This window comes from Vollenhovia emeryi, unplaced genomic scaffold (genome assembly GCF_000949405.1).
Source record: "Vollenhovia emeryi isolate VEMERY1.0 unplaced genomic scaffold, V.emery_V1.0 DF939120.1, whole genome shotgun sequence".
NCBI lineage: Eukaryota > Metazoa > Arthropoda > Insecta > Hymenoptera > Formicidae > Vollenhovia > Vollenhovia emeryi.
The window spans coordinates 4,481,382-4,504,648 of record NW_011967246.1 but is presented as its reverse complement, the minus strand read 5'-3'; the positions used below and the strand labels follow the sequence as shown (position 1 = coordinate 4,504,648).

The window sequence follows — 23,267 nt, the reverse complement described above, 5'->3', positions numbered from 1 at the left end:
CACCTTAATCCCAATCTCAATCCGTAGTCTGATCACAGTATAACCAGTAGTGGCACTCGCTCTTTTGTTTCACGTTCGCGCCGATCCGTACTGCGCATCCAACATGTTTTTATTCTGACCAATCACAGGATTTTTGTACGTGTGTTAGTGCAAAGTCGGTGTGACATTGAAAAATTCGCAGTGTTGACGAATAACGCGTAAATACTTTTATATGTTGGAGCAAGTAATTACATTAATTACTTTTATTAGAACTTTTTTTTATAGGCCATTTCCATTTACAATAAATAAGGGTGCTTTCACATGGAGCGTAAGTTGCGTAGCGTAACCTGCGTATCGCCAATCACAGGACTAGTTCAACGGAATTATTGAAACGGTTCTATCAGCATGACCCTGGGATTGGTGATACGCAGGTTACGCTACGCAAGTTACGCTCCATGTGAAAGCACCTTCAAAAATTCTATTCCCTATTCCTATTGCATGTTGCCTGGCATTGTGTGATAGGCTTTAGATACAGAATTGATGCCCTGTATGGACTCCCACTGCTCAAATAAAGGCAAACGCTCAGTCTAGATATATTATGTCTATGGTCAAGGCGTTCCGCGATTTTCTGCATACACCGTTCCGCTCTTTGAGTTTGTACCCTAGGACCGTAACCTAACCTAACCTAACCTTTATGATTATTGTGCTACTCCGGTGGCCGGTCTCATTGCTCTCGGATTCTCTTTGATGTGAACAAGGAGTAATTCTACAGAAATCAGAAAACGTATTGGTTGGTACTTTTTGCTTATATTTCGTAAGAAACGATTGTTAGTGACAATTACATATTCGCTATGTAACAAACAGGTAGTACGTAAAATATCATGAAGCGGAAACAATTTGACGAGTTCTTGGGGGGAAACCAGACGCTCCCACATGAGGTGTCTATTATGAATTTTGTTTCTTCACGAGCCCATGAAATTTCTGCGATGACATCTTTGATAGGTATGCCACAATGCTTATTTTAATCTGGCCATACAAGACATTATATAGTAAGAAAAAGGGATAAGTGATTTTAGACTTTTTTTATGAAAATAAGAAACTTTTTACAGTTTTGCATAATGCTAATGAACGAAAGTAAAACTTAATTTTATGAAAAGTTTTTAAGTGTAATTTACGTTTTAATTAAACTTCCCTCAATTTAAGATAAAAGTTACTACAGTATCTGACGAAATAAATATGGAATTTTGAATTTTCAAAGATTTCAAAATTAAAAATATTTATGTTCTTTAAAGAGAGCTTTAGCACAAAAATTCTGTAACATTTTATCACTTGGCGAATATTAAAACTCTATAAATATCACTGTTGAAACACATTATGTTTATGGAGTAGAAGTAAATCATATACAATGTAATTAGGTACCTTTTCAATTTTATAATTATATAATATTTATACGTATTAACAATATATATATTTATAATAATGTCATAGTGATTCTATTCTATGTGAACGAATCAAATCGATCGTTATGTGAAATACTTGATAAAATTAATATGTTACAGAGCATCCTAAGCAAAACAGGTTAATATTTCAAAAACTTCCTGTATATATGCGTAGACGCGTTATGTCTCATAATGTCAAAAGAGTGCCGCGTAGATTACGAGAGGCGCATTTGGCGCAAATGAAAAAGTCGGAGGACACCAAAAACTTAAAACCATCTCGAAAATGTCGTAGGAGAACGCGTAATTTACATTCGGAATTTAATCGCAGACAATGCAACAAAGTCTGGTTGGAAACGCACATCTGGCACGCAAAACGTTTTCACATGATCGACAAATGGGGATACAGAATTGCGAGTCATCCAAACGACAAATGTTTTAGAGCTAACTATCGAGCCGCCGCAAAATATTGCCTCCTACAAGATATTTCTTACTACACTTGCGTTGAAATAACAGGGAGAGAAAGTTTATTGAAGACAACTTTGAGAGCACACTGCAATCCGTCAACGTTAACTTTTGCAGCGAAAAGATATATCAGTGGTCATAGGGAAGGTACTCTGATGTTTTTCAAGAAAGATGGTTATCCACGCTTTCCTATTGGTAATGTCAGCTTTATCTGGCAACCAATTAAATCGGACAACCAAACTGATGTTAAAACTATTTGGATCTGGGTACATCCTGCTTTTTACGAGGATTTTCTTAGTGAGATTATGTCAAGTTTTGAATTTAAGAGAAACAATGCTGAACAAGATGCAGCTAATGCTATTCATAGTCCGAATCACTTGTACACGAATGATGCAGGTTGTAAAATGATTGTATTAAGGAACGTATTGAATAGATTTCGGCTTTCTGGGCCATTGACTCTAAATGTCTTGATGAAAGCATTACGATTGCCGGCCTTAAATAAATTAGACCTTTGCCCAGGTAACACTGTTTTAAAAGAAAACAATAGTTCGTCAAGTAGTGAAATGATAGATACGAGAAAAGTGTCACTAGACAACAACGTTGTGCAACCTACAGAGAAGATGGTGATTGACGAAATGAGTGAAGAAAATACATCAATTTCCAAACATTTGAGTACAAAACTTAATAAAAACACATGGTATATTGATTACTATACAAAAGAAGAAAATATGGAGGCTTTCAAGGTGCAAGAAAAATTATGGCAAGTACTGAAGTCTTCAGGATCGCCAAATCATTTGCCAGCAAATATGATTGTTGGAGCGACCGTCTTAGATCCACGCTTTTGCTTGCCTGAGAAAAGAACAAAATGTAATACTGAAGTAACGGAAACATCTCGATTAAGTCCAATTGATTGGCCAATAACGTGTTCCAATTATTCTTCTATTTGGGATGCAGAAATACGTGATATTGTAAGCAGTTCTTGTATGTCCACGAGCATAATTAATAAGATCAGAGGTGGATGTCTTGTACCTGGTGTGTCAAATGACCAACATTTTAATGAGGATATTATAGCAAAAATACCTATACTTCTTATTCAGAAACCTGGAACTATGACAGGTAATAACTGCATAATTTTAAATAATAGAGGAAAGCCCCCTATTATGAGATAGGATTCTAATATGGGATAGCTGGGTTTCTGTTAAATTAATAGGCATCAGTTGATTGCACCATGAATTTATTGCCCTTGGAGCGAGATCTGTTTAGTGGAAAATTGATTGTTAGATTATATAATCGTTGCGAAAAAAAGATTTGTGATTGAATTTTGGTGTCAAAAACCTGCTATCTATATTAGAACCTGTCTCATAATAAAGGACTGTTCTCCCCTAAACAAGAGTTTTACCCCCTAATTATTTAGAATACTCACAGCTATTTTTATATCGGAAAAAATGTTTAAAACAAAAATTTACAATTTTAGGATGGAAATACAATGTGTACTAAATTTTTATTGCATACATTTTTCTTGAGATATTAATGTGTCATCTTTGTTATCTCTTATGATATAATAAAATTATTCTATAATTTTAAGTAAAATCATAATGACAGTAATAGCTTATGAGATATTTTACATTTTATTTGAACATTAATTATGTAATATGTTGTGTCATAAAATATTTTTTAACAACAAGTTTTAATTTTATGCAGAATAATGAGCTGACTGTATCCGATGTAAGAAATTGAAAGTGACTTTCGTGTGACCCTCAAACGACTATCCAAGGTCACATCAGTGGCATCATCTTATCTCTCCTTTCAAATAACTTTTGTTCGATGCATGTTTCTCTAAAATTATTTATTTTCAAGTTATTCAGGTTTATCAAGTTAAATGACTCACCTTGTATATTAAAGTTACATATTGACAATATTTTATATTTTGTTTTAACGCAAGATATGTAATTATTTTATAAATTGCTAATTTTTTATATAATTTTACGATGTTTTAATATTTATTTTACAAAATAATTAGAAAATTTTAATTACAATTATAAAAAAATTATATGGTGCACAAAAAAAAATATAAATACTGACAATTTCTAAGAAATGCATACGATAAAAAAATGTATGCATCGTATTTCCCTCCTAAAGCTATGGACACTTCTTTAAAAACTTTTATAATAGAAAACGATTTTTTTTTTAATTAAGACTATACATATATTAAAAAAGCTTATTCTATATAGAAATTTATGAAACTTTTACTCAGTTTTTTTTCTTTGATTACGACTTATAATTAAGAACGCAATGATGTATGTTGACAGGTTTTGGTTCTGGTATAGATATTATTGTACCAGCCAGATGGGCAATGCCGTTTTGGCTTGCATTCTTAATGCAATGTGCGAGAGTAGGTGCGCTTCGAGAATCAAAATCGATAGCCTTTGAAAGTTTGAATCTAGATACACCTGAGATTAACGAACCTGATAGTCCTGCGTATACGAGGGAGGCATTAATTACAAAAGAGGAATTGACTAAGAAATATTTCCGTTATCCGCCAAATAGAAGAGTTAATTTTGTCAAGCTTAGAATTTCTAGCCCTTTCTTTTGCGACTGGGTAAATTTGACAAAAGAATGGTCGGGCAACGAGGTCTTTTATGTTTTAAGGAATCGCGAACTCTTGTTACTTTTACAAGCGGGTATTTGTCCTGCCAAAAATAGAAATATCAAATTACTTACCCAAAGTACGCAATCGGATATTCCAAATTTAGATGATTATAAAAATTGTTTGGTACGCGTCCAGATATCTATGATAAGAAAAGGGGCACCAAAGAAATTCGCCATCATATGCATGCCGACATTGGAAGATTTAAAGAAGTTCGAAAACAATAAGAAATGTCTTGGGCCAATAGAGAAATGTCACAATGATCCGAAGGAAAAAACTCGTAAAACATTACGAAAGAATCATTTGATACTTTTAAAACGTCTTAGGCGGCAAAGAGTTCGATGGAATCAAGAGTTGAAAAACAATACGTTGAAATTACTGTACTGTACTAAATCTAAACAGTTGAATGAAGAACACGCGTCCGTTTCATCTCGTCAGAAAATTATATCAGATCACTCGGTAAAAATGTCGGAATTGTATCTTCCAAACTGCACAGGAGTCCGTTATTCTTGCGATAGAGAAGTTATGGGATATATAATACTAGGGGACTTTTCGTTCAGCCAAGCAAAGGGCATCGGCATCGGATATGTCGCATTGCCTTCACTACTCAGAATGATTGATGAAAAGTCTAACATCGTTCTTGTCAGAAATATTCAAACACGACAATACAGATTAGCAAAATTAAATATATTGGGTGTTTGATATAGCGTATTGTATATTTTATATATTTTGTATATACAATGTTCAAAACTTGATACATATGTATTTTTGTAGATCTTTTATGAAATATATGAAATATACTTGAATGAAATGCGTTTTCGAATGAAATGTGTTGTTCAATACAAAAGAGGATATATTTTTTACCCTTATTTATTATAATTACTATAATTATAGTAATAATTTTTTGAGTCAACGAACGATAAATTGAACAATAATAATCATCGGTTGGTCGTTTTACTTTATATAATCGGTTTTATTTAGAATTTTGTTATATTTCACAGTATCAAAAGAGCACTATGTATTATAACAGATACAATTGATCTATATTTAAAAAATATATATTGTAAAAAGATAGCTCTTATCATTAATAAATAATGATAAACAAAAGGTACCAATAAGTTGTACGATCGGTAGTTCCATTCATCGAGATGGGATCTACAAGAAAATACATTGATTACTACATATTGATTTTAAGAGATACACAGAGAGTGACAAGAGAGAACTTTTGTTTTCTCCCAAAGTTTATCTCAAATAATTGATTTCTTTACAATATATAATATGGATGTTATATGTATATCTATAGTAAAAATAATTATTGTATTTAATTAAGTATGTATATGTAAAATATCACTTATCATATATTTGTAGTATTAATAGAGCGCTTTGAATTAATATAAATTATAATTTCAAAATGATAATGCAGCAGAACAGAATAGGCAGTTTTTTTTAAATAATATATATTGAACTTACTTATATTACATTGTCAGTCAATTTACCAGCCGTAGCCGTAACCTGATCCGTAGCCGTAACCTGATCCGTAGCCGTAACTGTAAGGGTGGTAGTGAGAGTAGTAATTATGATTATGGGGATAACTGTGGTAATGATAATGATAATCGGGGTGACTGTGATAATGGGGGTATCCATATCCATATCCATATCCGCCGTATCCGCCGTATCCACCGTATCCGCCGTATCCGCCGTAGCCATGTCTAAGGAAAAGATTACAATATTTAATCGAAACGTCCTTGACACTTTTGTCCTAATAACTTAAGTGGACTTTCGATGGTTCGACAAACTTACGAAATCGAATTAGCATCACGAAAATTGAATTAACAGCAATGATGGACTTTCGACGTATTTTTCTGACGGTAAAAATGTTAAATTTTTATACGCGTTAATTGATGTTAATTTAATTGGCGCAATCGGATAATTAGCTGAATATCCGTAAGTTGAGTTGTTGTCGCAAGTTGAATCGACAAGAACTCGCAAACTTGGACAAGTTGAATTTAAGAAGCAAAAAATATATAAACTTTCTAATTGTTCAACTTAATAGTTAAATAAATAATTAAATAATTAAATAATTCAGTGAATATTAATAACCGGAGTGAAATGTGACACAGGAATTTTCTCAAAATTTAACTTTCTTTTACCTCCTCGGAGGTCAACGATGAGTTTTGGGATATTCTGTGCATTTTGTGAATCTATTGTGATGTCACTAGTTTTTGTTATGGGGGATATAAGTAACTTAATTTGCGTGTGGATTATATTTTCAATGAAAAATGAACTTTATAAGAGATAAGTAACCCACACAGAACCTAAGATTTATTAGACGTACATACAACCTTCATAACTCCATGTCAGGTTGTACGTATGTATGTACGTCCAATAGATCTTATGTTCCGTGTGGGCGATAAGCAAACTGCTCGCAATATCATGATGACTACATATTGGCAGTACATTGCTCAATTATTGCAACAGATCTGATATCGTCTGTGTCCACATTAAACTCGTGTTTTGCCAACAAAGCCTATCGGTATATCTACTTTAACAGCAAACTATGTCAGTAGAACAGAATTCATCATTTCATAAGCATTTAACACGGAATCATTTAAATGGTTACAAAACAGCAGATCTATTCACTTATTTCTGCAATCAACTATATTCTATTATAACAAATTCTGTTCATAATTCTACCGACCAAATTTATAGCAGAGCGCTTTTAAAATCTATTCTCAACAAGATTAGGTATAATCTAGGGGGAAAATTGATGAAGATTTTTAATTGTTATTAATCCGCAAGTCAAGCAAGGAATCGTATGTAATCGCGTGTGGTGGTTGTATATGAAACGATCGATCTATTTTGATGTAGTTTAAGAAAAATATAGCCAGGCAGCACACAATATTTATAAAATATGTATAAAATATTTTTAAAAACTGTTTAAAATATTTCTGATAAATCTTTATGATTTGTTCAATCTAAGACTAAAAAAATATCTATAAATATTTATAAGCTATTGAGATAAATCTAAACATTTCATACATATATTAATATATTTTGTTGGACAATCAAAATAATTGTGTAGGAACACTTAAAACGATAAAAAGCTATAATATTTTTACATTCCACAGCTTCAGTCCTATATAATCATTTGGATTATTTTCATACAACAAAATTATTTTCAGATCCGTATCTAGCTAAATTTTTAAGGTACCACAGCAAATTCTTTCTTTCGCCTCCGGTATTCCATCTCTTCAGAATCGACCAGATTTAGCCTTATATCGAGATACTTTTTAGTCAACTCACAATTTAGCCTTGTACAATCCAGCGCCAAGGACTCCGGCACCCAGAGCTCCGGCACCCAAGGCTCCGGCGCCCAAGGCTCCAGCACCCAAGGCTCCGGCACCGAGGAGGGCACCACCTAAAAGAGCTTTTCCCAGAAGAATCGGTGCTCTTTTATTACGCGGCTGCGTCTCGGCCACCTCGCTCGATACCGCTTCTGGTATCGCCGACGCGACTTCCGATGACGCGGGTGCCACCAACGTCCGCTGCGGGTCCTGGCTGACCGAGTCGGACTCCACTTGAGCGTAGATTACAGCCAGCACGGCGGCTAGCACCACGATGCACTTCATCGTTATCTGAAAAGAGACGGAAATTTTTTAAATGAAATAATTCAGAGCGATCTAAAGTCCAAGATTATCTTTTCAGAAAAAATATCAATCGAATAAGCATACTGTTAACGAAGAGTTAAAATACAATGTTTTTAATTCCCTAACAGGTGTGGCTGTTACATTGTATATTCATCAATTTTAACATCATATTTGGCGCTTTTATTAATATACAAAACTTCACAATTATACATTGTGAACATATATTGTGAATTTGTGCGAAAAATTCGACATTTTTACATTTTACCACTCCATTATATGAATTTTATTATTCCGAATTAGTTTGTACTTTAGATTTATATTGAATTAACTAGATTTATTATTCAGCCACATAAATATTCCTACATTTTTATAAACGAATGAAGAAACATTGATTGTAAATGTAAACTTTTAATCGTTGAAGTTATATAATTTAATATTTCATTTAAAAAAGTATTATAAATCTTCACACTAAATTCTTTCGAAAATTGAACTGAAACTTTAACAAGAAGGTTAAACGAAATGAAATCAATCTACATATTCTATATTGTATTTGTACCATGGTAAAATATGTTAAAAAGCGATGTTTTAACTTTAAACAAATTTAAATATTGCGATATCATAAAGCACTACGAGATCATATATTTTATAGAATCATAAAATTACAGGGAATCATTTTAAATGAAGTAGAAACTTCATTTACACGAAACTCTTAAAGCTTTCTTGTTTGCGAGATACTCATAATTTAATATACAAGATGTTCCAAACCTAACCTAACCCTGACCTAGCCTAACTTAATCATCCTTTAGTGACAGATTCCTGAGATTATTTTGAGATAAAAATTCTAATGCCAAAATGCTATAATGATTTTTAAATGAGAAATGTTTAAAAAGTTGAGATAAATAAATTTTGTCTCAAGATTAGGTTACTTTAAGACGACAATTCTAATTCTAAAATGCTGAAAGTATAATGGTTTTTAAACGAGAAATGTTCAATTCAAAGTTGTGTGTGACAAATTTAAAATATATCTAAGCTGTCTGAAATTCGCGCGCTCAGGCATATCACATTGCACGATAATGAAGATATTTTTAAACGCATCAATTCAGACAACGCACGGAAAGAAAAATATAGCTACCGTAGCTAAAACTGCATCATGTGGCAACCAAATTTCAGTTGTAAAATATGAACAGCTAATATTTAGTTGGGATAGCTAAATATTTTGCTACTGTGCCTATTGTATTAGATGCGACAGCAAATATTAGCTACGGTAGCGAAAAAAATTTTCTTTCAGTGCGCATGCAAAATTATATATTTTTCGAGAATAGATTTAATATTCTTGAGAACACATTCACTACTGTGCAACGCGACATGCCTGAGCGCGCGAAGTTCAGACAACTATATGTGTCACACACAGCCTTTCATTAAAAAATTTTTACATTCTCGACACTTCAATATTAGGATTTTCGTCTCAAAATGATCTAATCTGCCGTTAACGGTTAGTACATTAGATCTGGAACATCTTGAATATTTCAGTTGTTACGTATAAGTGTACTAGTCACCGCTTATATGATTTTCCACTGCGTCCGAGAGATACAGAAATGAAACTTACGTTCTCCATTTTTCTGTCAATACTAAAATAAATTAAAAGTGCAACCTTATTCTGTATATCATACATTGTACATTTTACTTCCAGATAAAAATTCGTAATCAAACTTAATAAATTTAACACACCATACTTTTTCAACTTGACAACGAGAAGATTCGTTCTTCGAGAAGTCAAAGTTCGGTTTTCACTTCTGTATCCCCTCATTATTAGTATGGATGCGGCCGTGCAAATGCCGTACGTACCTTGTTGAGATCGCGTTTTCGGACGAAGACTGACTCTTCTCGGAACAGTAGGTCCAAAGACTTTTATACGACGAGATCGGACTCCACCGCCCCTACCACTACTTCTACCAAAAATCCCACGTTACACGTTCCTCACGTGTCCACGTCCTCCACCTGGGTACATCTCACACCAGATCTTTTCACGTGCCGCGAAAGGTTCCTCGAATTGATCGAGGACTCGTTTCCCTACGTGCTGACATTGAACCCAATCCAGTGACTCGACAGGAATTCCGAACGCAAAGTTGCCTGCCATCAACTTCCTCACGTCTGCTCAAGATTTGGGCGTCGCCCGTTTATTTCCAAGAGCCACGGGTGTCATGAACATTAATATATAATTTCCCCACTCGTCAATATAAATGTAATATAACATATATTGTGCACATAACAATTACAGCATATTAGTTGAATAGGAAATTATAATATTGATGTTACGTAACTGTTTATAGCTGGTGTTTATTAGGATTTTTTTAAGACTCTTCTTTAATACAATCAAGAACCAACAAACTATTTCGAAAAAAAAGTTACAAGTCATTAAATTTCACACTTTCAATATCTGTCACGTTAGTTTTTATTCTAAATATTGACGGGAATGGCAACAATGAGTTTTTAGATAGATAAATGGAAAAGTGAGCGAGTTCGTCAATTTCTTCATCCGTAAAGGAGGATGAGCCACGTTCACCGCGACCTTGGTATGAACAGGCGCGTCACCATCTCTTTGCGTAACGTATAATAAATGGTAGACGACAAAATTAACATAAGAATCTACACAGGGAATTCCGGATCCCGTCGAGAACATTGACTTTTTCCAATCTCTACCAATCTTTCCCATTTCTACGCGTACTTTTCTGTATCTCCGTTTCCACCTGGAAATGCCACGAATTAGCGTAACAGATCGAGGGAGAAGCACTAAAAAACAAAACTTAACACGATTTTTTTCGATACCCTCTTCATTAATTTAATGTCTCTTGTTTTTTTTTACCGGAACGAGATACGTAAATATCATGATCGTAGATCTAAAACCGTTTTGTCACGAATCAATCGTGGCAAATATTTTATTTTCGAAATTTATTTTTTAGTTTTGTTATTATTTTTATCTTTTTGTACTCTTAGTAGCTGCTAAGAGTTTCTTTGCAAAATGGCAATTGCACACGACATGTTTTTGTATGTGAAGAAAAACTTTCCCGGTCAAAAATGATTAGTCGAATCGACGCCAATTCGTCATCAGATGCGTCGATGTACAGTCAATGTCGAATACTGATTGATATTTTTGTTATCTTTGATCTCATTGCAATTGTCTTTATGTTAATTGAATAATTATGAATATTTTAATAAAATTTCTATATCTTTCTTCCAATTCTACATCAAATATCGTATAAATTATATATATTGTATATAGTACATTATATATACAATGATTAACCTTATAATCGACCATGACTAGCGATGTGTTTTTAGCACAGAAAATTTATTGCGAAAAATATTACCTCAGCCAGGATTTGAACCTGGGGGTCCTAGGGGGGACCTAGGGAGGTCCTGGTTCAAACCCTGGCTGAGGTAATATTTTTCGCAATAAATTTTCTGTGTTAAAAACACATCGCCAGTCATGGTCGATTAGAAGCTTAATCATTGCTAGTCATTTGCTGGCGTCAAATAATTCTTGATGTTATTATATACAGGTGTACACACCAGTAAAAATATTTTACTGAAAATATAATAACATTTTGCTGAAATATATTTGAAAATCTCTCAATTAACCTAGTTTTATTATTATTTTATTAATATAACAAAATAAGAAACACTTTTCGGAAACTAAAATTCGAAAGTTATAATGGGACACCCTTGAATTCGAATTGAATCGAATCGAATCATTGAAGATGTGATTTAATTCGTTTTCTCATCAAAGAAATTTGAATTCGAATAATATTCGACTCGCAATCTGTCTGTATAAAATGTAGCTGAAAAAGTACCATTGTAAATGTTCTATTATTACGCGTAATACTAACCATAAACATTTGATCGTACAGTAACAAGTTTTATATTTACATTGCAACATTAAAATTAATATCTTTTATTAAGAGTGCGTGAATACATTATACCTTTTTTAAATTATGTAAATCGTGATATGTATAATGTGACCTTGTCTCGATAATGATCCGTTCGCGGTAACAGAAAGATGCTAATTATACCACCGTTTAATTATACATACATAATCGTAAAATTGCCTAACTTTCGTCTCTTCCATTGCCAATTGGCTATTTTTGTAAAATCATTGATCAGTCGTTGATTGAATGCAATAAATCTAACTCTATCAAAATATTAGCCTGACATTGTAACAATATTACAGGCTCGCCTGGTAATAGTTATAACCACAGTTTTTTACAGTATACATATATGTAAATTAAACACGAATATGTAAATTTTTAAAAAACGATTTTGCAATTACTTTAACTATTTCTTGCTCAGAAAATCAAGAGATTTCTTCATTTTTTAAAAATAAATCTCAAGTTAGAAAAATATTCCGTTAAAATATTATATTTCTCAAACTATTAACTAATTAGTTTTGTGCATATCCATATATAATCATTTATCATGTTCAAGAAATTATACCTTTTGGTAATGTTTGCACCGAGTGACATATGTATGTCTGTATGTATGTACTATAATCAAATTTCGTATAAAAGAAAATCACGAAAAACACATACATCTCGCATAGATAATTTAGCCTACAAATTTTTAATTGATGCGTGTACAACTTATTAATCACGACACAGTTTAAAAAATGCGGCCAGCAGTAAGTAAGACCGATATGCGCGCAGCAAGAATGATTTTACTGAAGTATCTAAAAATTAAATAGCTAAAAAAATTAATTAAAATTAATTAGCTAAATATTTTTACCTAAATACTAAAAATAATTTTGTTGCGCCATCAAAACACGATAAAAATTGTTCTGTAAACAGTTTTAAGATTCTAGCAACCAGCTCGAAGTCCTACATATTTAATTATTTTGATAGTCTGAGTATCCTAGCGATATCTGAACAGTCCTTATGCAATATTGCATCTGATATTTAGATATCGTTCCAGATACCATTTTGACATGTTTTAGCGTGGGAATTTTTATATCTCTTGAAAAGTCTTTTTATGTAGAAAAATAATAGTTAACTTAACTACACTGATACGTATATAGATATCAACATTAATCACGAAATTAATTGAGTGCGAGAATTTCATTGCAATTAGATAGAATTAAAATAATGATTGAAAAATTTTATCGTTTCATATTTAATGTTAATAGCAATTTAAATATTTCTTTTATTACAAAAATATGTCTTCTATGTAATGATACATAAAAAAAATGTTTTTATCATATAATACATATTTTTACAAATACATTAAAGATACCGGCTTCAAATGCGGCAAAAGGAAAGAGCGTGATTATAAGTGAGGAAGTACAATGGAGGAACAAAAATCAAAAGCAATATGAAGCCGAGGAACACGCTCAGATGTTGCGAAAAGAGCGTTTAATGCGCGAGATTGAGCTGGGTACTCTAAGTACAATGCGTTACCGGACATTATGGCAAGAGAAGATGATGAGGATCCAAATGCCACGGATCGCCGAAGACGTGGAGATCGCGTGGCGCAATTTTGACCGAGCTCTCGATATCAAGGACTACAGGTCGCCTTGTGTGTCGCGTTAAATTAAATTGTCCAATCGGCCAACTAGTTTATGTTGTGCATTCAGAGAGTTTTATATCGCGGCCGAATAAGAATTGAATAATACTTAAAGAATATTTCATCCTTGAGGAGAGATTTTCCTCCGGAGATCCTTCGTATCATAGATTACTTCACTGCATGTATCGCACCTGTTCTGTATTGTTGGAAGTAGTATTTTCTGTATGTATTTTATGCTATGTATTTATCTTATTTTTGGAAACGAAAATAGTCGAAGAATCTAAACACATTAATAACCAATATGTTAGTCTTCGAACAAGTCTTACAACAAAAAAAGGTCCGCATTTTAATATGATTAGTCGATGAGAATTTGAATATTTTGCTGTAGGATAAATTTGCATATCCTTAAAAAAATTTTTATGGCTATTCGACCTTTTCCAGAATAAGTTTTTTGATGGACGAGGTGGCCGAGGCCGAAGAACAATATCAAAAGAATACAAGATCGCATATTGAAATGATAGATCGATTATTGAGGTCGTATACACAGAGAATGGAGTGCGAGGAAAACAATTATCGAAAGGCCTTAAACGAGGCGCTTGCGCAGACGGATACTGGAATTAACAAAATCTACTATCAGCAAAACGAGATCGAAATTTCGTTACAAGCAATTACTCATGGCATTCAGCAACAGTTGGAAGAATCATTGAACAATGTTAAAAGCATTACATTAAGTATTAATCTTGCACAATTTTATATTATTAAAGTTTCAATTCTATGTAATAAATTCGAATTGCTCGCTTTTAACTTTATATAATAACTACAATACTATAAATAGCTTAAAATGTGGAATTTATTTAACTTCCCTGATAGGAAAATATTTATGAAATTATATAATAAAATCTGCCATGAAAGTTCTAGTCTACAATTATGTGGGTATATTTAAAAAAAATAGATGTAGATATTGATTTTTTATAAAACATTAATAGTTGTTTGTGCAATTAATTTATAACAATTTTAAGACAAAATTTTCTCCGTGTAGCGTTTTAATATTATCGAACTGAAATACGGGATTGTTGACACATCTTTATGCAAATTTTTATTTTAATTTTGAATTAATTCAGTTGATTTTGATGGAAATAATTAATATCTCGTAAGGTAAAATTGATGCATTTATGGAGGATAGTAAAGATATACGGAGAATTTGTGCGGCACAACTTGAAAATCAGTTGCAAGGCTCTTGGGAAAATCTTCGACAAATTCTGTCAAATTACCAAAATAGTAAGGAAATATCTATTATTTTTAATAGTGTGCATTTGAATGTCTGTACATTTATAATGAATCTTGTTTACATTTAATACTAAATATTTTTTATTTTTTAAAAATATAATTAAAAAATGCAAATATACATGCAACTGCATGTCTATCAAATGCAAATTATTTTTATGTTGAGACTATATCCAATAGGCAAGCTAATATTGATCAATATGACATCATTCTAGAGACGAAGACTCGCAGAAAATGTTACGAGGCACTCAAAGACAAGGACGAGAAAGACCAGCAAGTGATAGCGCAACAATTATTACGTACAGCGAGTCTTTTCGAAAAAATACGAAAGTTTCGAAGTAAAATAACAACATTTGATGTACTGACCAAGACAGAAATCTCCGAAATTCTGACGGAACACGACTTCTTCCAGAAAGCTTTTTGGATCGTGAAAAATCGTCTCCTCTCAGGTGTGCAATATTGTCATTTCCTTAATGGTTTAAGCTTCAGTGACAATTTGTAAAAATTCATTTATACCTCGTAATCTCTAAATGTATAAAAATAAATCGCTGCACAATAACGATATTATTATATCTTTTATACTCTATTAAATCACAATCATCATAATTATTAACAATTACAGAGCAGATGCAAGACAAGAATCAATTAAAAATATTATCAATTGAATATAACAAGACGATAAAATATTTAAGGTGTCTTGTAGCTAAAGGCAAACGACTGCTCACGCTGATGCAAATCTGTCGCAAGTACGAAACACAGAGCGAGAAAGTAATCCCGTTCGCCGATCATATGGCGCCGGAAAATGTGCAGACTCCTCCGCCGCACCAAACATTTTCCTCGCTAGATTGGAGTGTGTCCTGCCAGGTATATATTACATAATCTATTAGAGATCAATTTTTAAAAAGAACGTATCCGCAATAGGTTGCAGAAGATTTTCAAGATCTGACAAATTTTTGGCGACGACTTGGCCTCGTGCAAACGACTACTATGCAATTGCGATCGGAGAAGGATAAATTGAAGGCTGAGGCGAGTTACTTACACGAGTGTATCAGTTGTTACATGATACAGAAGGGACGAGTGAATGAGTGAACGAGTCGCGTGCGTGTGAGAAACTCTCTCGCGAACGAAAGAGAGGGAGAGTGAAGGGGGGGGGGGGGGATGGGAGACAGTAAAACATATGGCAAAATAATTTAACAATTCCCGCCTGCGACAAATAATTCATATTTGTCACATTTTAGTATAGGTCTACATCACCACGCTGAATAATCACAATTTTTAAGTATAGTTTTCATTATATTTAAAATTTTATATGTAACTAAAACTGTAACATCATTGTTCTATAAATACCGGACTTCGGCGTTTTTTATTTTACTTACTCTTGTCAGCATTATATGCTATGATGTTTCATCGCTATTTGTATAAAATGTAACATTAAACAAGTAAAGTTTAATGTCAATATCAAATTTTATAGCCTAGATTTGCTTTAATGTGGGATTATAATTCCAATTTATCGATATCTGTAATCATTAACACTAATATCAAACAAACTGTATTCAATTATCGTGGACGTACGAATATTTGGACGGAGCATATTTCCGTGAAGGTTGAAGGTTGAAGCTTAATCAATTCAACCACTAAAAACATACGGTATTACGCAAGCTTTGCAAAGGGCAAGTTGGAACTGACTAGGAAGGAAGAACTTTGAATACTTAAAATTCTGTATGACTTTATCGTAAAGACTGGAAAAAAAATTTAATATCCTTTTATATATTACTAAGTGAAAAGTCTAGATGTATATGTGGCACGTAACTTTGAGTTGAAAGTATTCCAAATAAAATAAAAAATATACAGATGCCTTGTAAAATTGCAATACCAGACGTGAAAATAAATGAATTTTTATATTACGTTTTATATGCACGCGCGCATACGTATGTTAAATCTGACAAACTACGATAAGGGTACCTCGCTTCGTCCAAATTTCGTACGTATGTTAATTATTATTAAACAATTCAGGCCATAGATGATGATAAAGAGATGCATATAATAAACAAAGTAAATGAAATAAATGTTTCGTGATTTATATACATTTGTGACAAGTGAGAAAACAGCACGATACAATGTTTCTGTCACGTTAACAAGTTGAGTAGCCACTTCGAACTTTATTGATGGTAATCTTCAATTTATTATGCTCTTTGTATTGCAAGTGCAACTCGACTCAGAGTTGTCACAAAACGGAGAATGAGTTAACGTAGCGATTTGTGCCTGTTTGCTATCTGAGATAGCATTTTGTTACCAGCGAGGAATGTAACTACACCAAAGCCAAGAAGATATCGCAGCGTGACGAACATATTGAGCTTCAACCAGAAAATTCCGAACAGCACAAAGATACCTAAAAATAGATAATCAGTTATTTGTACAGGAACTTTTATCAATGTGGTGAATGGAATTTTTGTAGTGAATAGGGCTACAAATGTGACGGAAGAACACAATCACATTTGAGAAAAACATCACGACATAATATGCGCCCAAAGAAAACAGATTGACTACATATAACGTCACCTGTCAAGCAATTCGGGCAACATTTATACATATATTTTATTTTACCGCAGTATTTACAAATTATATTTATTAATTCATAAAAATATATACAGAAATGTAATAAGGTAAAAAAGAAAAATGTTTCAATTTGTCAAGATGGTCAAGATTATTTTTTAAAATAAAATTACGTAAATTTATGTTGACGTTTGGACACTTTTATAAAATATGAAATATCTTGTAAAATATTCTGAATGACTAATACTTTTATATATGTATATACAAATGTAAATGCCATTTTAATAAGATAAATTTCAATTTTAATCTTATTTTTCTAAAAATGTGCACTTTGTAGAAATCTTCAGTCTATTCATATATTAAATGCACTTTATCAGCAAATGGATATTTACCTCCTAATCCAAGGTGGAATATAATCGCGCTGAGAGACAAAGGGAAATTCGAGATATTGACGCCAAGTCGAATCCACAAAATTAACAACAGCAGAACCGGTGCCAAGCACAAGCCCGTGAATAAATTTGATACGAATGCTGGAGGTCTGCGTTCAGGCTCGCGGAACATGTGCTAAAATTTGAGAAATAACAAAGGTAAATCACGAGAAACGCCTCGGTGACAATTGCAATCCTTCAAATAGAAGTTGGTGTTCGTCAAAGCGTAGAAACTATTGCGCACAAATATTCCTTTACGAATATATTACACAAACTTTGACGGAATTATTTGCCAGTGTTTTGGAGGTGACAGAATTATCGAAGATTTTCTGCCACTAACGAGCACTGGCGTGCACCATGTATATACATAAATCTAGAAAAGAATTACCTTTATTTCCGGTTTGGTTGTATACACATTTGGTTTTTGTTTATAAGAGGCGCTCTTATCGACACCTTCCGTTGACGTCGGATCGGGAAATTTCAGAGTTACCGTGCCAATATTGAATCGGAACGGATTGCTAATCACAGCGTCACCAACAATCAACTCCATATTATATTCTCCACTCTGGTGACCGAAATTTGCAGCTGCTGTTCCGACCGGCTAAAACATTTACAAGATTTGAAGTATCGGAATGTATTCTCGTTATACAAAACTGTAGTTTTGGCGTATAAAGATGCGTGTTAAAAAATCAAAATAATATACAGTGTAAAATTACCATGTCAAACTTATAAACGTGAGCGGCATCGGGCTCAGCGACGAAAAATATTTCATGGCCTCGCTTATCGTCGGTAGATGTGGAAACGGATATAAGGCGCACAAAGGCTTGATGCACGCGCATCGGTTTCTTACTGGCGGAATCACGTAACAAAAATCGCATGACTAGCTTTTGCTGAGAATCAGCTTCTATTTTATGGTCAAGTTTGCCCGAGGGAGATTCTGTGTTTATTCTGGAAATTAAATAATCATTGCAAGAAACAAAGTAACGAATGTAGAATATCCTGTTTAAAAATGTAAAATTTAGCATACAGAAGCATCCTTGAATACAAAACAATGTAAGGAGATATTCCTTGTGTTCAATGAAGAAAATATCCTATAAATATATGTCTTGAAGTGCTTCGTTTTCTAAATAAACTGTCAAGACTGAGAAAAAAATTAAAATTTCAGAAATCTAAGAAAACATTTAGAGATATTTTACACTTTAAAATTTAAGTCTTTTACTTTAACTCGAAAATAACTAACCGAATTAAAAAATCACAAGAGGCAGTTTTTGTTTAATTCAACATTTCAAACAAATTGTTTAAAAATTGTTGAAAAACAAACAGTGACATATGATTCTTCCATTAAAAGCACTTAATATGATGTATGTAAATGTCGATTTTTTTTCTCTTCGAAGACCTCACGTATATTTTAAAAACAAAGTACTTTTAAGGCATACCGTTCGTAGGGCATTTTCTTCATAAAATAAGTCAAAGAATTTCCCCTTTCAGTTTTTGTATGTACTTAAAAATCACTCTGTATATAAAGTATCACGAATACGCGTTATAAGGTACACAAGTACCTCGTAAGTTTTGGTTGAGTGGTTTGATCGGCATCGCCAGTGCCGATCTCCAGATAGTCGAGGATTGCTTCAGACAAGACCTTCACTGTAATCGTATTAGTGACCGAAGCTGCGGTTACTAATATCTTGTAAAAACCGCGATCAGGTTTCACATTCATAAGATTCATCGTGAACAGAGTTCTGTGACAAACACAATATTATTTCACATTGAAATGTATTTCATTAAAATCCGAAATCCATCAAAATCCTAATCTAACTCATCAAGATTGGTTCTAACATCTCTTTTAATATTGTAGTTTTAATTAGTTAAATCGAAAATTCATAGAATATTGTAAATTTTTAAATAACAATCAGTGTAAATTCTACTCTTTGTAGATTCATAAATAATTAACAAGTAGCGATATTGACGAAAGGACTTTTGTTAGAACTAATTTTGACTAGCCTCGTCATATTTTGACTAACGTATAAAACAAATTAACAAGAGTATTGTGTGTTGAATTTCTTAACCTTGATTACGTTTATAAAAAAGAGTTAAAGGGATTATTCAACAATTATTGCTGTACCCCAAGGTATAGCCGGTATCAGCATACAGTAAAGCTGATCCAGTAAAGTATTGGGGATTGTACTCGGCACATAGCACTCACTTGTCTGTTGTAGACGGCTGCAAATTTTCGTTGCTAAGAATAACGACATCGTCTCCGACTCGTGTGGCGGACTTTGCAACAACTTTTGGCACAGTTGGTAACGCTTGGCCAAGAATGTCGCAAACTTTAACCGTGACTAACGGTTGCTTATTAGATATAATGATCCCTTCATCGATTAGAGCTATGCAAACGGGCTTTTCAGGACTGTCAACCGCCAAGGCAGTTAAGGCAGACAGCAAATTTGTAACACCCTTTGTCGTTTGCACGGAACGCCGCGAGAGAAGATAATTACCGAATTTCACAGTCTGTTGGAAATTCAACGGTGGCTTCTTTTTTAACGAAGTTGACAGTTTAAAGATACCGTTAACAAGGAAACCTATACATTTGTGTTTCACAATTAATTAGAATGTAGAATCTATTTGTAATTATAATATATGAAGACTGCAAAATATATACTTGTTATAGAAAGACCGCCTTCAAATTGCAGGTACTGGCCATCCACTTCATCCGCCTGTACTACAGCGTCTTCGATACGATCGAAAGCAAATGCAGCTGGTGTGCCTATATCTGCAGCAATGTGGAACACGTATCCCAAGCTAACAACATAAAAAAAACCTGGTTAACTTATATCCCCCATAATAGCGATCCGTAATTTTTAATATAAGATTCTGTTCAGTAAAATAACTGTTGTCTTCATATTTCACATCTAGAAGAACGAAAGTTTCCAGGACATCATTACAATTATCTTGTAACTTTATAATTGCTAATATGTAGTTAAAAAGTAACTTTTCTATAGGAAAGTCCCCTATTATGAGATAGGATCCTAATAAGAGATAGTGGGGTTTCTACTACATCGATAGACATCATCTGTTGGTTCCACTACGAGTGAAATCTGTTTAATAAAACATTCATTGTTAAATTGTGTAATAGTTAGGGTACGGAAGTAATGCGTTACTTGTAATGCCGTTATTACAAGTTACTCTTTTTGGTAACGGACTGAGAACGACGTTACTTTTTTTCTCTTGTAACTGTAACAAGTTACATTTTTACTCGGTAACGAGTGACGGTAATTAGTTACTTTTAAAAAGTAACTTTCCTATTCCTGGTAATAGTTGCGAAAAGAGATTTGAGATCGAATTTGGATGTTGAAAACCTGCTGTCTCATAATCGGGGACTTTCATCTACAATCTTGTGTATAACTCACTTCCATAGGCTGTCGTCTTTCCTTAAAGCTGCTTGAATTAATTTCACCAACTTATCGATTCTGGCAGAAGGTATCTCTTGTGACAAAGCCGTTAAACCACTTACTGCATAATACAAATCAGAAAGTGTAGAGGTATCCTTCTGTATAACATTTGTCAATACCTGTATAAATAAGATATTACTTAGATATTACATTGTGTTGCGTACAGATGCTATCTGTAATATTTATACTTTGTTCAGAAATAATCGCTATCTTCATTCTTTATGCAGTAGAACGAAAGTTATTATTGTAGACATCATTACACAAATACTGTAGATATCGTATTTCGATTACTAAAGTCAGCAAATACAATACCTTTGTCACGGAACTAGTAGAAAACTCTTGGCAGCCTCCAATAGCTTTCCACGTGGAGGCAAGATAAAATGCCGTCTCGGGCGTGATGTTTTCTCCATTGGATTTGACCAAGTACTTGCAGACGGTCTACGATAAGCACAAATGCTATTAATACGAAAATTCGAGATACCACTGGTTGCAATGAAGAAAAGTCAAACTCAGAAAGACTAATCAAAAATCATGGTATTTCAATGTAGCTGTTTTCATCACGATATAATATTTGTATAGATAATAATAGATAGATAATTTGTATCTTTGTAAAAAACAGAAATAATAGATAGATAAAATTTGTATAGACCTTTAGTCTTTAAACGGAACAGTTATACGAGAGAAAGAAAATTACGTTTGCTTCTTTCGATACAGGCTCTCCGAGCAGCTTGTATCCGCTGACTGCATAGTACACCGATGGTACATCGTCCAATTGAAATCCTGAATTGAGGATGTTCTTTAAACGCACTCTATTAGCCGTGGACAAGTAAGTACTTGTCGACTGCGTGACTTCTGAGGACACGGAATGTGAACATAATGCCACTAGTACCAGTGGTAGCGCAGCAGCTAAAAAGAAAAAGATATCGTTACGTGCTTCATAAGAACACAAATTAATATTTAATACATTCACCACCAGAGCTTGGTATCCCTCTTTAAAAGATATGGTTACAGATACAGCTACTATCTGCATCTTGTATCTATGTAAAAATTGGAGGAATTCAGGAAATGCGAATGTGAATCCATCCGTGATAGACGAACAACCGTTGACGGATAACTAATTTTTTCTTACATCAGGAATATATTCCATCAACTTGAATCTCTCAGGTTGTATTCACGCAACACTGTGCAAGCGTGCGTGCAACTACAAATCGTATTCCAAGCACGCCTTTTCGAAGACTCGAAACAGCACTCGATCATATCCGGCAAGATCAAGCGCGACGGCGTTGACTAAGGATAATCAAATTTATCATCGTGATCGTTCTGAGAACACATAATTTTACAACGACTCGCCGTTAAAACGAATTTACAAGTAATACAAGTCGGAATCGTGTAGAAACGTTCTGGACACGTGGCGCGAGGAATCGACCGCATTATTTCCAAGTACAAAGATCCGTATTCTTCTAATATTTCGCGCAACTTCAACTGTTCGTTGAAGAACGAACAACATTAAGAAACGCGAACGTTTTTCGCGTGATACTTACAGAGAATCATGTCGTAGCTGCTGATTGCCGAGCAATCCGGCCGCCACGTCTACCTCCGAACAAAATGGCTCTGCTTCCATTGCGCGTGTCAGGAAGAATGTACTACGGGCGCGGTAATATCGCTAGTGGCGCTAGTACGTACTTCCATACCGGAAGTCTTAAGCTGGGAGCACGCAGTCTACAGAGAGAAACCTGCGGCCGGTATTCATAATCGATTCTTAAAGCCTGTATCAGACTACGGATTGGGATTGGGATTAGATTGAAATTTGACCAATCAGAGTAAAA

The 23,267-nt window shown here is 33.6% G+C and overlaps 4 protein-coding genes across 4 annotated transcripts; 2 read left to right on the top strand and 2 right to left on the bottom strand.

Annotated features, from left to right (window-relative positions):
* The first annotated feature begins 540 nt into the window (after positions 1-540).
* On the top strand, positions 541-5,270 carry LOC105570698 (ribonucleases P/MRP protein subunit POP1). The gene is made up of 4 exons (XM_012028133.1): positions 541-769; positions 844-981; positions 1,539-2,996; positions 4,190-5,270. The coding sequence occupies exons 2-4, from the start codon at positions 861-863 to the stop codon at positions 5,227-5,229; spliced, it is 2,619 nt and encodes an 872-aa protein (XP_011883523.1). The 5' UTR covers positions 541-769; positions 844-860; the 3' UTR covers positions 5,230-5,270.
* A 209-nt stretch (positions 5,271-5,479) lies between these two features.
* On the bottom strand, positions 5,480-10,230 carry LOC105570697 (keratin-associated protein 19-2-like). Its single transcript, XM_012028132.1, has 4 exons — positions 10,020-10,230; positions 7,831-8,162; positions 5,998-6,236; positions 5,480-5,682 (listed from the first exon to the last, which is right to left on the bottom strand). The coding sequence occupies exons 2-3, from the start codon at positions 8,154-8,156 to the stop codon at positions 6,020-6,022; spliced, it is 543 nt and encodes a 180-aa protein (XP_011883522.1). The 5' UTR covers positions 8,157-8,162; positions 10,020-10,230; the 3' UTR covers positions 5,480-5,682; positions 5,998-6,019.
* A 3,165-nt stretch (positions 10,231-13,395) lies between these two features.
* Positions 13,396-16,145, top strand: LOC105570721 (coiled-coil domain-containing protein 65-like). Its single transcript, XM_012028158.1, has 6 exons — positions 13,396-13,748; positions 14,138-14,533; positions 14,883-15,070; positions 15,115-15,460; positions 15,634-15,875; positions 15,933-16,145. Exons 1-6 carry the CDS (start codon positions 13,559-13,561, stop codon positions 16,098-16,100), a joined length of 1,530 nt encoding a protein of 509 aa, XP_011883548.1. The 5' UTR covers positions 13,396-13,558; the 3' UTR covers positions 16,101-16,145.
* Positions 16,146-16,283: 138 nt separating this feature from the next.
* Positions 16,284-23,092, bottom strand: LOC105570695 (dolichyl-diphosphooligosaccharide--protein glycosyltransferase subunit 2). The gene is made up of 11 exons (XM_012028131.1): positions 22,983-23,092; positions 22,136-22,347; positions 21,754-21,879; positions 21,400-21,560; positions 20,652-20,791; positions 20,196-20,571; positions 19,552-19,731; positions 18,709-18,940; positions 18,381-18,593; positions 17,957-18,128; positions 16,284-17,400 (listed from the first exon to the last, which is right to left on the bottom strand). The coding sequence occupies exons 1-11, from the start codon at positions 22,990-22,992 to the stop codon at positions 17,255-17,257; spliced, it is 1,968 nt and encodes a 655-aa protein (XP_011883521.1). The 5' UTR covers positions 22,993-23,092; the 3' UTR covers positions 16,284-17,254.
* Positions 23,093-23,267: the final 175 nt, after the last annotated feature.